This window comes from Salvelinus fontinalis, chromosome 40 (genome assembly GCF_029448725.1).
Source record: "Salvelinus fontinalis isolate EN_2023a chromosome 40, ASM2944872v1, whole genome shotgun sequence".
Lineage (NCBI taxonomy): Eukaryota > Metazoa > Chordata > Actinopteri > Salmoniformes > Salmonidae > Salvelinus > Salvelinus fontinalis.
Genome location: NC_074704.1, coordinates 23,464,530 through 23,481,558, shown reverse-complemented (window position 1 = coordinate 23,481,558; position 17,029 = coordinate 23,464,530). Strand labels below are relative to the sequence as shown.

At 42.7% G+C, this 17,029-nt stretch overlaps 1 protein-coding gene and 1 non-coding gene across 2 annotated transcripts; both read right to left on the bottom strand.

The window, feature by feature from the left end:
* Positions 1-1,621: 1,621 nt before the first annotated feature.
* On the bottom strand, positions 1,622-16,467 carry LOC129839571 (T-complex protein 1 subunit delta). Its single transcript, XM_055907100.1, has 13 exons — positions 16,173-16,467; positions 15,623-15,675; positions 15,440-15,529; positions 7,347-7,455; positions 6,927-7,191; positions 6,043-6,175; positions 5,734-5,873; positions 5,416-5,512; positions 5,189-5,299; positions 4,715-4,845; positions 2,690-2,924; positions 2,223-2,336; positions 1,622-1,802 (listed from the first exon to the last, which is right to left on the bottom strand). Exons 1-13 carry the CDS (start codon positions 16,282-16,284, stop codon positions 1,788-1,790), a joined length of 1,605 nt encoding a protein of 534 aa, XP_055763075.1. The 5' UTR covers positions 16,285-16,467; the 3' UTR covers positions 1,622-1,787.
* Positions 4,482-4,599, bottom strand: LOC129840050 (small nucleolar RNA SNORA26). Its single transcript, XR_008757167.1, has one exon. It is a non-coding gene; the product is annotated as a small nucleolar RNA SNORA26 (small nucleolar RNA).
* Positions 16,468-17,029: the final 562 nt, after the last annotated feature.

Genomic DNA, 17,029 nt, shown 5'->3' with positions numbered 1-17,029 from the left:
AGTCATATTGAACATATTAGGCTGTTATTGACATTTAACTGATTATATAGCCCACTAACCAGATGTGTTAAAATGTTTAATTTGTATTGTAGGCCTATGATCTGGGATGCTAATATGTTCTGTTCCTCAGACTTTTAGCGGAGAAAAAAAATGGCCCAGGGCCAGAGCTATTGCGGACCCCTGCTGTACATAATTTAGTGGGGACAGGAGGGGGGCGGAAGATTTTTGTTTCGCCTAGGGTGGCAGTTCTTTGGCTCGTTTCGGGTTCACCATCTTTTTCAGGATTTTTTTACTTTAAAAATTTTATCAAAATTGATTGCCTTTTCTTATTAATTTTTGATTTGGCGTTCCCTCAGTTTCAAATTCATTAGGGAGACGACTAGCCTAAACTACGCGACGTGATTACGCAGGGACCGCTTCACTAGCTGACCACCACTGCCAAAACCTGTTTCGAGATTATGGGCCTGCCCGCCCCATAACCTATTTTTACAAATAAATGAGAGCAGGTCTGAAATCAGTGTGGAAGGATTAGGATGATTGCGCAGAAGGATCACCGCGCGTTTACATTATGTTTTTTCTCGAATGCGGGATAAAGAACCAGGAAGCAACTTGATTTAACTCTTTTCGCTTTATGTTTACAGTGCAAACTGAACAAATTGTTTAAATAATGCCAGAGCCGGGCAAATCCGTGCCGGAACAAGGTAAAATCTGAGAGATGCCGGATCCTGTTCTGGCAGCATCCGGTTCAAATTAAGCACTTGACTATTGGCAGGCATAAACTACAGACACAATTGCATTTTATTGATGGCAATTTGAAAGTGCAGATAAGTGAGGAGGTCCTGAGGCCCATTGTCATACCATTCATCAGCTGCCATGGAAATGGTTTCAGTTCTTCCATGGCCTGCATATTCACCAGACATGTTACCCATTGAGCACGTTTGGGATGCTCTGGATCGACAGCATTTTCCAGTTCCCACCAATATCCAGTAACTTCTCACAGCCATTGAAGAGTGGCACAACATTCCACGATCAACTCTATGTGAAGGAGATGCGTTGTGCTACACAAGGCAATTGGTCATACCAGATACTAACTGGTTTGATGACTTTTGTTGTGACCAACATATGCATATCTGTATTCCCATTCATGTGAAAACCATAGATACTCAACTAGTCTAAAGAAGGCCAGTTGTATGGCTTATTTAAATCAGAACAGTTTTCAGCTGTGCTATCATAATTGCAAAAGGGTTTTCTAATGATCAATTAGCCTATTAAAATGATAAACTTGGATTCGCTAACACATCGTGCCATAGGAAAAAGGCGTGATGGTTGCTGATTATGGGCTTCTGTACACCTATGTAGATATTCCATAAAATAAAAAGCCGTTTCCAGCTACAAGTCATTTACAACATTAACAATGACTACACTATTTCTGATCAATTTGGTGTTATTTTAAAATGGACAAAAAATTTTTTGTTGCTTTTCTTTCGAACAATGTCATTTCTAAGTGACCCCAAACGTTTGAACGGTAGTGTATATGGTGCCATGACACTAGCCTGAGATTTAAAGATGAACTGCTGGTCAGTGGGGTCGGTCACTGAGGAAGAAGTACACAACAAAAACATGGTGTCAAAAAACTGTTTTATTCAATTACAGACTGCATCAACTACAGAGGATTCCTGGACATACGGGTCTTAGCAAGCTGCCGGTCCTATGACTCCTTGTGGCACAAGCACGTGCAGCAACACAGGCTGGGTTCTTGCTACATCGACAAATCTCCTCGTAACTCCTTATCGGGTGTTCACCTGCAAGAAAGGGGAAAATCTTATTACCTTAAGGACAGTATTTTTTTTTATTTTTTATTTTTTTTTACACCTTTATTTAACTAGGCAAGTCAGTTAAGAACAAATTCTTATTTTCAATGACGGCCTAGGAACAGTGGGTTAACTGCCTGTTCAGGGGCAGAACGACAGATTTGTACCTTGTCAGCTCGGGGATTTGAACTTGCAACCTTCCGGTTACTAGTCCAACGCTCTAACCACTAGGCTACGCTGCCGCCCCAGTATAAGTGAAAGGAGGGGGGCTTTCAATTAGAACAATTTATATAGTGTTGTGCATTTTTTCTGGTGCTGTGTTCCATACTAAAATGGACATACAAGATAATACAGGTTGAATGAGAGGGCAGATCTCCACTAGTGACACCAGAGGGTTGTCTGGTCTCTTACCACGTCGTCAATCTTGAGGATGCTGCGGACCGTCTCGGTGGCGAGGGTCAGAGCGCTGACAGACACCAGCAGAGGCTGCACCACCAGCTCCTCTAGAATGTTGGAGATACCGCCCTGAGAGGGGGAGAGGAATGGGGAGACGAGTCAATTTGCTTTTCTACATGATAGATAATCGCATATCTGGTATGCAACTGCAGTAATGTAAATCTTAATGACAAACTATCAAAATGGAGGTTCTGTATCGAGCTGGTGAATGGCTGGGCCACAAGAGACTACAGTCAATGAATAGGCAAATAAGTTTACTGCGAGCACACCAGGACAAGGAGGTGTTGTCAAGGCGTGACTCTGGCCTCACGAGACAGTCACATTTGTTCTAAATCTGAATGTTCAACATTGCATCTTGAGAACCAACTATGGCAGGGTGAAAATAAGCATAAAACCAAACAGAATCCAGGAGAGTGTTGCACCTTGCGGACATTGATCCCGGCAGTCTTCTCGCCTTGGGCGTGCCTATTGCGGAGCTCTGTGACAGTGGAAATGGGGTTGAGGCCGGCGTTCTCGGCCAGTGTAGATGGCACCACCTCCAGGGCGTCTGCGTAGGCCCTCACGCAGTATGCCTCCATGCCTGGCAGCGTGCGGGAGTACTCAGCCAGACGCAGGGCCAGCTCGATCTCAGGGGCGCCGCCACCGGCGATCAGAGCCCTGGGAGGGAGAAAAGGCATCAGTCAAGGGAACGACTTTTGCGCCATTCTGATGTTAAACTAACTAGTGAAAGCAAATATCAAATAAGACTAGTAGAGCTGGGCAATATGGACAAAAATCCATATTGCAATATGATTGCGTGAAGGATACGGGATTGAGATGCACCCCACCGATATATAGAACCATTCAAAAGTTTAGACACCTACTCATTCAAGGGTTCATTTATTTTCGACATTGTAGAATACTGAAGACATCAAAACTATGAAATAACACATATGGAATCATGTAGTAACCAAAATAGTGAATCAAATGGAAGCGTGTTGGGTCATTGTCCTGTTGAAAAACAAATGATAGTCCCACTAAGCCCAAACCAGATGGGATGTCGTAACGCTGCAGAATGCTGTGGTAGCCATGCTGGTGAAGTCTTCTAAATAAAATCACTGAGTGTCACCAGCAAAGCACCCCCACACCACCTCCATGCTTCAGTGGGAACCACACATGCGGAGATCATCCGTTCACCTACTCTGCATCTCAAAGGCACAGCGGTTAAAACAAAAAACATCAAATTTGGACTCAGACCAAAGGACAGATTTCCACCGGTCTAATGCCCATTGCTCGTGTGTCTTGGTCCAAGTCTCTTCTTCTTATTGGTGTCCTTTAGTAGTGGTTTCTTTGCAGCAATTTGACCATGAAGTCCTGATTTACATAGTCTCCTCTGAACAGTTGATGTTCAGATGAGTCCGTTACTTGAACTCTGTGAAGCATTTATTTGGGCTGCAATCTGAGGTGCATTTAATTGCCGATTTGAGGCTGGTAACTATAATGAACTTATCCTCTGCAGCAGAGGTAACTCAGGGTCATCCTTTCCTGTGGCGGTACTCATGAGAGCCAGCTTCATCATAGCGCTTGATGGTTTTTGCGACTGCACTTGAAGAAACGTTCAAAGTTCTTAATTTTCTGCATTGACTGACCTTCATGTCTTAAAGTGATGGTGGACTGTCGTTTCTCTTTGCTTATTTGAGCTGTTCTTGCCATAATATGGACTTGGTCTTTTTTCTTCTGTATACCACCCCTACCGTGTCACAACACAACTGATTGGCTCAAACGCATTAAGGAAAGAAATTCCACAAATTAACAAGGCACACCTGTTAATTGAAATGCATTCCAGGTGACTACCTCATGAAGCTGGTATAGAGAATCCCAAGAGTGCACAAAGCTGTCAAGGCAACAGGGTTTTAAAAATAAAGAACCCTTGAATGAGTCCAAACTTCTAAATGGTACTGTACATAAGTTACCCAAACAAGGAATTTAAAGACTGCATAGAAAATAGTTTATTGCAAATGACTGGTAAGCTGGTAGATTCTTTGGTACCCCCCATTTCTTCTGTTATAAAAAGAGAACATTTTAGATCTGACAAAAATGGTTGATATCAAAACAGAAATATCAATGTTTGGTTTCAAGATCTATTGGGATCACAAGGTCTGTTAAGCTCTTTAAAAAGGACAAAGTACACATCCGTCACAGCCATTTTAGGTGTAGTTGCAGTCTTTCAGAGTATTATGTTCCTCTCAACAGGTCCAGAGCCAGGGGTGAAGCCCCTGACCCAGGTTGAAGAGAGGGTTGCTCTGTCCCCCGGAAATGGCCACTTGTGACACGGACAGCCACGAGTGGGCAAAGCTTAGAGGGACTTGTGCTTGCTTATCTATGTAATTATTCTACATTATCACTGCATGCATCTACAGAGGCTATTGTTGCTCAGACAGCTGACCAGAGTGGCTGCAGTACCATACCTCTTCTTCACCAGACAGCGGATGACACACAGAGCGTCGTGGATGGAGCGCTCCGCCTCCTCAATCACCAGCTTGTTGGATCCGCGCACCACGATACTCACCGTCTTACCGGGGCTGGTGCAGCCTGTGATCTATGGAGAGGAACAGGCCAGAGAGAAACAGCATTAATTGACTTTCATTGGGAAATGGCGATCTTAGAACAAGCTTGTCTAAAACATTCAAAACGATATTACAATTAACATTTACAGCAAAGACCTAACATTTTTCATTCATGGAGGTTGGAATACACATAGGCTACATGCAATGCCTAAAATCGTCACTGTTTTCAATGACCACTTAACACATTCCAAGGGTATTATCATTAGAATTAGAGTCTGTTCTCGCATAGTTGTGATGGCAGCAAGAAAGCAGTCTTGTATCCAAGCCTGGGAGAGATTGAGCCAGATTGAGATTAGTTTAAGTGAATTAGCATACCTTGACCAGCTTGCCAGAGCCATCCAGGCTGACCTCCTCTGCCAGCTCGGCGGTGCCCATCATCTCAGGAAGGAACTGATCAATGTGGGCGATGGGCTTGGTGCCAATGGTCTGTAGGGGTGCAAGGTGGGGGGCAAAGTCAATTCAGATTCAACAGTCAGCCTTTGGCTGTAACAGAATATCATGAACTACAAAGTAAAGAGCAATAATGTTATTGTTTTTAATACCTTGCAGATGAATTCAATGTCCTCCCTCTCGATCTCCTTGACCACCATGATCTTCATCTTGTTCAGGAAGTGGAGGGCCAAATCGCTCAGAGCATCTCTGAAAGAAGTACGGAACAATTTTTTTAACCATGTCATCCAGTGATCAAGATAGCACGCAGAAAGGAGGTCCACCTATGGGAAGAGTATAATGTACAGAGGAACCCATGTAAGTCCTAATACTCACCTTTCTGATAACACTCAAATACATTTCTAGACATTGTGAGAGCAATTGGACAAAGTGATTAGATGACATGACGGTGATAATGCACCAGGTGTTACCTGAGGATGGACTTCTGGATGAGCAGGACGTTGCAGCCCGCCTTCTTGATCTGTTTGACCAGGTTGAGGATGTAGGCGCGCTCCTCGCGCAGCACGCGGTCCATCTGGGCGTAGTCCGACACTACTATCTGGTTGTCCATCTGGATGACAAAAAAATAATACGGAAACAGAATAAACAAAACAATTGTAAGAAAATGTGAAGATCGAAAGGTAACATAAAATACTAATCGTCCACCATAACGTCAGACATTGACAAACATGGAAGCCAATTTCACTGAGACAAACGGTCAGCGATTGTGATGGACTTACGTCAGTTTTCGGCGGTGACAAGCAGAACTGGATGAGGGCGATCTTGGCCTTCTCCACACGGGACACGCTGGAGTTGACCACCTTCTGGGTCAGCACCAGGCCATCCACCAGCTCACAGTCATCAATGGTCCCACTGCAGAGAAACACACAGAAGGTCATTATGGGTAGGACATCTGTCTAAGGGCAGCAGTTTCTACCTGTCTGATTGCAAACAAAGGTTCTTGACCATAAGGCAAAATATATATATATATTTTTTAAAACGCAATCATTTGCGTTGTTGATTAAGATCAGATAAATGTGTGTCCATCCATGCACAAGGATAAACACTCAAGTAGGACATCAGTATGGTTTTGTTGCCGATTACACAATTACATTTTTGTTGCGATAGCTTGTCAGAGGGTGACTGGCAGGGAAAGCAAAGTGGAGCCATTCTGCTAATTGACCGCCTGAGATTGATTTGGCACATCAGACATGTCCACGTCCCCACAGAGAGAGAACTGGGGAATGAAAATGTGCATATCCAAACTGACTTTCAACTGTAGGAAGCTGTCAAAAGGTTTAGGAAAGGTATGGTATTACTACGACGCTGATCCTACATTAGTAGTCTACGGTCTACTGCTGGATCATGTTCATTACGCACCTAATGGCAGAAAAGGAACTGCAAAAGGGAGGGACTATCTGAACTTTTCTAATAAGATAAGCAAATCTTCCGTTGCAAAATGTTTCAACATTTCCTGTTGCGTGCCCTAATGAACATGACCCAGAAGTCAAAACGGCCAACCCTGTTTGTAATCCTAACATTTAAGTCCTTTTGCAGACGTTCTTATCCAGAACAATTTACAGTAGTGAGCACATAATCTGGACCCACCAGCCTCCCTCCTCACCCCAGCTTCTTGACAATGTGGATATCGTGTAGGTCCACGCCGGTGGCGGTGGCCGGGTCGATGACGCGCATCACGGCGTCCACGCTCATGGGTGCTAGCAGGCTGGAGTACTGCGACACCACCTTGGAGCACAGAGAGGTGGTGGCGCTGTTCAGCAGTGTCTCGCGGTCGCTCAGGAGCACCGGCTGGCTCATGCCCGTCAGCACCTCGACGCCCTTGTCCACCGCCTTCTGGAACGACTCAGAGATAGTGGTGGGGTGGATACCTGGTGGATAAGCAGAGAACAGGCAGTTAGTATTAAAACTTTAGGACGCAGGGACTCAGAACAAATTCTGGTCTAGAAGTTTATTGTGTAATCCAGTAGTCAGCAAGCCTGGTCCTGGAGATCATCAACGATGCCATTGGTTCCACGTCACTTACCCTTCTGAAGCAACTTGCCGCATGCGTCAAGCAGGGCACCAGCAATCACCACCACAGAGGTTGTGCCGTCACCAGCCTCAATATCCTGTGCTTTGGACAGCTCCACCATCTGAAAGACAAACAGGCAAAACACAGCGTCAAACTCCTGATATTGGTGATCTCTTAAAAGGGACAGAAGCTAGAGGAAACTCCCCAAAAGATGCCTTTCAGAAATAACTTTGAAGAAATGCTGAATTATAGCTCAAATGACAGTCCCTTGCCGGATGTTCAAATCAAACTTTATTGGTCACATACTTAGATGTTATTGCGGGTGTAGCGAAATGCTTGTATTCCATCGCCAACAGTGCAGTAGTATCTAACAATTCACACAAATCTAAAAGTAAAAGAATGGAATGAATATATATAAATATTAGGACGAGCAATGTCGGGGTGGCATTGACTAAAACACAGAATAGAAAACACAGAATAGAAAACATACGAAATGAGTAAAGCAGTATGTAAACATTAGTGACTAGTGCGCTGCAGTATTTTCTCTCCTGTGTGTCATTTCACAAACATCTGTATGTGACCAAAACAAATTTGATTATTAAAGTGCCTAGTGATTCCATGTCTACAGTGCATTCGAGAAGTATTCAGACTAGTGCTGCACCGATATGACATTCTCCGCCTGATACTCAATATTTTCCTTGACAAATTTTTTTTTTAAGTACTTAATTTTAGCGCCCTTTAATTAGTCCTATTTAGTACAGTTACACACAGGCGGACGCAGCAGTCTTACACGGAACCAAAACCGGCTGCGCGCGTGTGCCATCGTGCATACATTTATTTTGTCCCCCTACACCAAACGCAGGTTAAAATATCAAAACAAACTCTGAACCAATGACATTCATTTGGGAACAGGTCGAAAAGCATTAAACATGTATGGCAATTTAGCTAGTTAGCTTGCACATGCTAACTAAATTTGTCCTATTTAGCTAGCTTGCTGTTGCTAGCTAATTTGTCCTGGGATATAAACATTGAGTTGTTATTTTACCTGAAATGCACAAGGTCCTCTACTCCGACAATTAATCCACACATAAAACGGTCAACAGAATCGTTTCTAGTCATCTCTCCTTCCAGGCTTTTTCATCTTTGAACTTATATGGTGATTGGCATCTACACTTTCATAGTATTACCACGACAACCGGCAAAACAGTTTGTCTTCCATTCACCCACGTGGGTATAACCAATGAGGAGATGGCACGCGGGTACCTGCTTCTATAAACCAATGAGATGGGAGAGGCAGGACTTGCAGCGCGATCTGCGTCAGAAACAGGAATGAAGTCTATTTTAGCCCTTGGCAACAAAGACACTCGTTGCGAGCGCGAGCAGTGTGGGTGCAATAATTGAATAACATATATTATTACATTTATTTTGCAACGCTAGCGCACGCGATGCGGGCGGTGTAGTCAGGGTATAAAAAGGCACTGCATCCAGGCTGTATCACATCCGGCCGTGATTGGGAGTCCCATAGGGCGGCGCACAATTGGCCCAGCGTCGTCCGGGTTTGGCAGTCGTAATTAAGAATTTGTTCTTAACTGACTTCCCAGATAACTTTTTGGTGTGTGACCTTTTATTTATTTTGTTGGCATTGGCAATAGGTCCCCAATTACCAATAAAACATTCAAAACCTATTTCTTTCACTTACTTACTGTTTCGTTGTTCAGTCGTTTCATTCTCAACCAGGATTTCTACGGAACGTTGTTTGGGTCTATGCGTGTCAAACAAGATACTATTTAACGTGTCAAATAACACTAATTGACATGTCAAATAAGCTTGTTGACCAATCAGGACCTGAATATGACTGCGCGTCACAATTTAAGCGTACATTATGTTTTATGTAGTTATTACACATTTGATTACACTATCACTCGTAATTCATATGTCACAACGATTCATCGGTACGTATGCTATGATGCTGGTAAAGTTGTCTCGCGCACCTACAGTGGTGGTCATAAAAAAAAGCTAGCTAGCTCATGGATGCAAACAATGTTCTTCCCCAAAAACATAGCAAAACGACATTGTTTCAGTCGCTATAGTTACCTAGAATCGATGAATCGTTGTGACATATGAATTACGAGTGATAGTGTAATCAAATGTGTAATAACTACATAAAAAAATAATGTAGCTAGCTAACTATAGCGACTGAAACAATGTCGTTTTGCTATGCTAGGTGTCATCTAAAATGAACCCTAATTTCTAAGACAGTTTTTATTTATGGTGATCGGACCCATCTATGTGAAACTAGCCACAATAAGGATTCGCAACAAGTGTACTTTGTGGTTAGCCTTCAAAATAAAAGTTTGTCAATTCTATTTGCATCACTGTCAAATCCAAGATGGTAGCCAATCAGTCTGTCCGTTTGTATGTCTGATCCTTGAGAGGAGTTAAGAGTTATGTTTCAATGACCCTGATCCCGTTTACAGAAGCAAATCATTTTTATGTGAAGGTGGATGCTGTATATAACTATTATTTTTAGATCTGTCTCTATTTTACAAAATTGACTACAAAGATTTCGGATTGAGAAGGCCTTTATTTTTTCTCTACACCTTTCTGGAGTTGGAGCTCGCCGAGTCAGGAGCGTCCGTCTGCACGCAAGACCTGCTACGCGAGCACAGGTGCACACTGAAGGCTAGGAGCGGAGAAGCGGCTATTGGATTGGAAAACCTAACGCACTGTGGGAAAATCTACGTTGTTCTACACAACGTCTACGGGTCATTGCACACCTGTACCGAAATACCTCTAAAAACCGGCATTGTATCGGTTACTGTGCCTGCTCTTTACTCAATGCCATCCTGGATTAAGTAGGCTGAATTAATTAACGTTGCCTTATGCCCTACAATTTGCAAACACTCCGAGACCATGTCAATACCACCAGGAACTCGGTCTCTCTGCAATTACATTTGTACCCCTCTCAAACGCAACTGGACCTACACTTGATGGCATACTTCCAAAATGAATTACTTTTTTTCTGTGTCGAAAGACTCAGTTCATTTTATTGACTGACAATGGTGCTGGCTCCAAGTCCTCACACATCGGGCAACAGATATTGTTATGCTTTTATTGTTGATCTCTGGTAATGTGCGACCAAACCCTGGGCCGGTAGATACCATGCAATTTCTACCGACTCATGATTTTAAAAACAGAGCAGGTTTTGGCCTCTTGCATGTTAATGTCAGAAGTCCAAAAATAGACATGATTAGAATATGGGCCAAAACGACAAAATGCAGACGCAATGGTTTCATCAGAAACTTGGCCGAAGAAATCTGTGTGAAATAACTTGATTTCTATCAATGGGTACATGGTTTTTAGAACGATCGGATGAGTAAAGGAGGGATTGCAATTTATGTGAAATCTGAGTTTAACACCTCTGAAATTCCCCTCGATTACCAAAGCCAAACATTTTGAATTGCTTGCGGTTAAAGTGACCTTATATAAGGACACCCACATCACTGTAGTTGGCTGTGACAGACAGCCCTCGGCGTCGAGGGACGCTCTTAACTCTTGGATGTCCTGTACAAGCTAAATGACTCTGTGTGCAATCTTTCAGGAGATTTTAACTGGAACATGCTTACATTTGTATCAGATTCTTAGAAGAACTGTGTGACTCTGAATCTCGTGCAATTAATTATATGTGCCTACAAGACCGAATCCCAGAGCACCTAACAAATCAATGCTACTGGACATTCTTCTAACGAATACCCCTCACAAATGCACATCGACTGGGATTTCTGTAATGATGTCAGTGATCACTGTGCAATTGCTTGTGTTAGAAAAAAAGACCAAAGCCAAACCCGTTATATTTTTAAAAGACAATTTAGACAGTTTGATGAGCAAGCGGTCTTACATGATCTGTATCATACTGTCAATATTAAGTCTGATTCCCGATGTTGACACTGCCTGGAACTATTTTTATATGAAATTTGTGTCGATTTGTGATAAGCATGCCCCTGTGAAGACATTAAGAATCCGTGGAAGGGACAATCCCTGGTGTTCAGATAACTTGGCAGAATTAATTAGAAAGAAATCTCTTGGGCTCAAGCTAGACATACAAATGCTCCTGTTGACTGGGCCTCCTTCAGAGCGCTAAGAAACAAAGGCACAGTATTGATCAGGAAGTTCAAATCAGATGACTATTTAAATGCAGTCACAGAGAACCTAAACAACCCTACCGAGTTCTAGAAGCGAATCAAATCAGTGTCAGGTTCTAATGGATCCCCTGGCCTTCCTGACCATTTAATGATGGATTCTGATGAAGTGGATAAAGCCGATGTGGTTTATTTTTAACAAGCACTTCATATCTGCTGGTTCAGTTTTTGATAATAGTGGGGCCCAGGCCTCAAATGTAAGCTCTGTTACAGTCAACTATGATATAGGCCCTCGTGAACCATTTTAACTTTGAGCCCGTTTCTTATACAGGAGGTCTATAAAGCACTAAAAGGTTATAGACACAAGTCTGCAGGTCCAGACAACCTGGACCCCTACCTCTTAAAAGATAGCAGCTGGTATTATTCCCTAAACTGTGGCTCACATTTTCAACTTGTCTCTTGACCAATTCCATACCCAGCATTTGGAAATCAGCTTAAGTTCTCCCACTGCTAAAGGGTGGATATCCATCAGATGCTAATAACTATCGTCCTCTCTCTAAAATCCCTATCCTGGCCAAAGTCTATGAATCCCTAGTGAAATCAGTTAAATTTCTTAATTGAAAAGAACATACTGAGCGGGGTTCCGTCTGGCTTTAGATCGGGGCACAGCACCACAACTGCAGCTATGGCAGTGGCAAATGACATCATTAATGCACTAGATAAAAAGCAACATTGCGCTGCTCTGTTTGATAATAATTCACAAAGGCCTTCGATTCAGTTGACTATGATTTGTTACTAGCGGGACTCAAACACAGGTCTCAGTGAAGGGGCAGTAAATTGGTTTAGGAACCATCTTTGACAGAACACAATGGGAATATACTGACAATCACGAGTCTAGCTTTCTGGAGATTAATAGAGGTGTGCCCCAGGGTTCCATTTTAGCTCCTGTGTTCTCAATTTTTATTAATGATTTAGGAAATGGGATGCAACCAGCAAAGTTATATCTGTATGCAGATGAGTCATACACTACCGTTCAAAAGTTTGGGGTCACTCGGAAATGTCCTTGTTTTTGAAAGAGAAACAATTTATTTTGTCCATTAAAATAACATCATATTGATCAGAAATAGTGTAGACATTGTTAATGACTATTGTAGCTGGAAACAGCAGATATTTTTATGGAATATCTATATATGCGTACAGAGGACCATTATCAGCAACCATCACTCCGGTGTTCCAATGGCACGTTGTGTTAGCTAATCCAAGTTTAGAATTAAAAAAAAAGGCTAATTGATCATTAGATAACCCTTTTGCAATTATGTTAGCACAGCTGAAAACTGTTGTGCTGAATAAAGAAGCAATAAAACTGGCCTTCTTTAGACTAGTTGAGTATCTGGAGCGTTAGCATTTGTTTTGTTTTTTGAAGGCAAACCGCAAATACCACTATTGTGCCTAATCCTTATGGCTAGCTTCACAACACGACCGGTCTGGTCGAGCCTCACTAGCCAGATGAAGCTAGCTGGCTGCTTATAACGTTAGCTTTGGGCAACAGGGTTAAGTAGCTGGCTAGCTATTTTCAATTAATTGAAGTTCAATTTCAATAGGCGAACAACAAGTGGAAACCTAGCTAATACTTACAAGGATTTCTAAATCATTGCTAAAAATAAATGAAAATTACTGCAGTTCCTAATGGTCATTGTTTTCAGGCTGGTTGTATGGGTGCTAGCTAGGTACCAAGCTAAAGCTAGCTACCCCAGAAGTTGCGGTCGAACAAATTATGCTTTATTACCAACATGGTATTGTAAACATTGTTTGTGGCCGGTGTTTGCAGACTTTCTTTGTACAGCTTTGACAGTGCTACTGTATATTTTTTGACACGCAAAGACCCAAATGGCGTTCCATGGTATGCATGTTGTGAAGCCATTACTGTGTAACTCCGGTAGGGCAACATCTGAAAAATAGCGACACGACAAAACGGTTGATTGTCAAGAGCAATGAATTCCATTATCTAGGCTTTAAGGGATTTCGCCTTTGAGTTGTTTTGCTGAAATGTTCTTCCTCTTTCAAATGACTGTGCAACTTGTTGACTGCTCGATCCATACAGCAGACATTGTGGGCTAGTTTAGGAATGCTGTGTTGTATGTATAGCGCAAAATTTTACATGGCGTCATTACGTCATATAGGTATGCACGACAGCTTTGACATCGGTTTTGCACATCGGCGTTAAACTAGATATAGGCCGATACCAATGTTGGCATTTAACTAATATCGTTCGATTCAGATATGTTCACCGATAATCCATAATTTAGACCCCTTGAGCTTCTCCACAATTTGATAAATTTTAACCTAAGTAGTTTCCCCCCATCAATCTACACACAATACCCCATAATTACAAAGCAAAAACATATTAGAAATTGTTGCAAATGTATTACAAATAAACTGAAATATGACATTTACATAAGTATTCGGACCATTTTACTCAGTCGTTTGTTGAAGCATCTTTGGCAGTGATTACATCATCGAGTATGACGCTACAAGCTTAGAACACCTGTATTTGGGAAGTTTCTCCCATTCTTTTCTGCAGATCCTCTCAAGCTCTGTCATCTTGGATGGGGAGCGTTGCTGCACAGCCATTTTCAGGTCTCTCCAGAGACTTTCATTCGGGTTCAAGTCCGGGCTCTGGCTGGGCCACTCAAGGACATTGAGACTTGTCCCGAAGCCACTCCTACGTTGTCTTGGCTGTGTGCTTAGGGTCGTTGTCCTGTTGGAAGGTGAACCTTCTCTCCAGTCGGAGGTCCTGAGCAGGTTTTCATCAAGGATCTCTGTACATCTTTGCCCCCCAGTCCCTGCCACTGAAAAACATGCCCATGGCATTATGCTGCCACCACAATGCCTCACCATAAGGGTGGTGCCAGGTTTCCTCTAGACGTGACACTTGGCATTCAGGCCAAAGAGTTCAAGCTTGGTTTCATCAGACCAGAGAAACTTGTTTCCTCATGGTCCGAGTCTTTAGGTGCCTTTTGGACAACACTAAGCGGGCCGCCATGTCCCTTTTACTGAGGAGTGGCTTCCGTCTGGCCACTACCATAGTGGCTTGCGGCTTCCGTCTGGCCTGATTGGTGGAGTGCTGCAGAGACGGTTGTCCTTCTGGGAGGTTCTCCCATCTCCACAGAGGAACTATAGAGCTCTGCCAGAGTGACCATTGGGTTCTTGGTCACCTCCCTGACCTTCTCCCCCGATTGTGCAGTTTGGCCAGGCAGCCAGCTCTAGGAAGAGTCTGGGTGGTGCCAAACTCTTCCATTTAAGAATGATTAAGGTCAGTGTGTTCTTGGGAACCTTCAATGCAGCAGAATTTTTGTTGGTACCTTTCCCCATATCTGTGCTGACACAATCCTGTCTCGGAGCTCTAACGACAATTCCTTCGACCTCATGGCTTGGTTTTTGCTTGGACATGCACTGTCAACTGTGGGACGTTATTTAGACAGGTATATGCTTTTCCAAATCATGTACAATGAATTTAATTTACAACAGGTGGACTCCAAGTTGTAGAAACATCTCATGGATGATCAATGGAAACAGGATGCACCTGAAATTAATTGTGAGTATCATAGAAAAGGGTCTGAATAAGGTATATTTATTTTTAATAAATTTGCAAACATTTCTAAAAACCTGTTTTCGCTTTGTCATTATGGGGTATTGTGTGTAGACTGCTGAAAACAAATTTAATACATTTTAGAATAAGGCTGTAACATAAAATGTGGAAAAAGTCAAAGGGTCTGAATACTTTCCGAAGGCACTGTATGTATATAGGGCAGCATCTAAGGTGCAGGGTTGAGTAACTGGCTGGTAGCCAGCTAGTGATGGCTAGAGCAGTAACTTAAAATGTTTTGACAAAAGAGGCCCAACAATTGTACAGGACAGCGCAGAAACTTGGGAACATATCCCCAGCTCTTTTCTCTCAAACCTTACCATCTTGGCTGCAGGATGCAGCACCTGCATCTGTTTCAGGATGGTGGCCCCGTCGTTGGTGATGGTCACGTCACCCTTCCCATCCTGAATCTGTCAGAATCAATTCCTCTTTTAGTTACAGACAAAATGACCAAACCTTGAGATGGTTTTGAGAAGTTGATGTAAATGATTACATTTAATTACCATTTTGTCCATGCCCTTAGGGCCAAGGCTGGTTCTGATGCATTCAGCGACAGCTGTCAACCCCAAAAAAGTGTTACTTTCACAAAGAGGACCTACCCATCTAACAGTAGGATACCTTTTATAGACAATGTTTACTGCTTGACTACTGAGGCAGACAGGAAGACCCCAAACTACTCTATTGGTGAAAGAGCACATACATTAATGTTCATTTCGTCAATTCTTGGTCCCAACAAATCTAAGCCACTGATGGCTAGTTAGCTAGTGTACTATTGCTAATCACAATAGTGTTTGGGGCGGCATGAAGGGGTGTAAAGAATACTAATTTGCTCTGTAACATATTATTGTGGAGTCATGCTAGTTAGCTAACTGGGTACCAACTTGTGGCTAACAGTTACACTGCCCATACTGAGCCAGCAGTAGCATCCATTCATTAGCAAAGGGAGTGTCGCAGCAGCTGATGCTATGGCAACTCACTGTGGCAAACAACCGTTAGGGCCAGGGTCAGCTATTCGTCCAACAATGCAATACGAATGCTGTATTTGTAGTTTACCTTTTCCTGCGGAGATGTTACTGAACCGAATCTGTGCTGGCTTGTCACGGTCTACATATGCCCCTCGTCCTTTGTTTTTCATCCCACCACTTGGCATCTTTGGTGCAGCCATTGCTTATTTTCGTCGGAATATTTTACTAAAATACTTCTGATGGGGACAGCTGTACCCCAAAACACAGAAACGGCTGCCCGACTTCAGATGGGTTGAGATTCGGATTTGTCTCCCGCTCTGACTAGAACCTTCCAAAGCCACCGGTTTCGACTCTTGTAGAAAAAGGACCCTCCTGTCAACTTCGAAGGCGCCTTGATATGACGTTTTAGATGTCTAACAATTTGCCTTGCGGTTTTATATGTTGGGATGAGACAAGGCTAGTAGGTCTCTGTGTGCATCAAACTAGCTTTTACTTGTGCATTTTACATAATGAATATGTATATACAGTCAGATAAAGGTATTGGTAGTGATATTGTATACAATTCAAGGGACCTGTGGTGTCGATCAAAATGATAATATCCACCCTCATCAATATATTAATCTATCTGATTTGACTACTTGTGTCTACTTCTGATGAAGTCATGTTCCTGTAACATTTGATGCATGCTCAGAAACCAAATGACTGAACCACAGAGTTTCTGAACCATATTTGACTGAACTGTGTTCTTGCTCTACATAGACATTTGATTATCGTACAAATACTGTAATTAATTTGCCATTCAAGGTAGGTTATATGAGCAGGTTCGTAAGCTTGTGCTTATTTGTGTTCTCAGATAAAGCTAACTAGCTAGCTTAAGAACCTACTTAGGCTAGCAGCACATCATAACATCAAATGCATCAACATCCACACAGGGCTGCGAGTGTG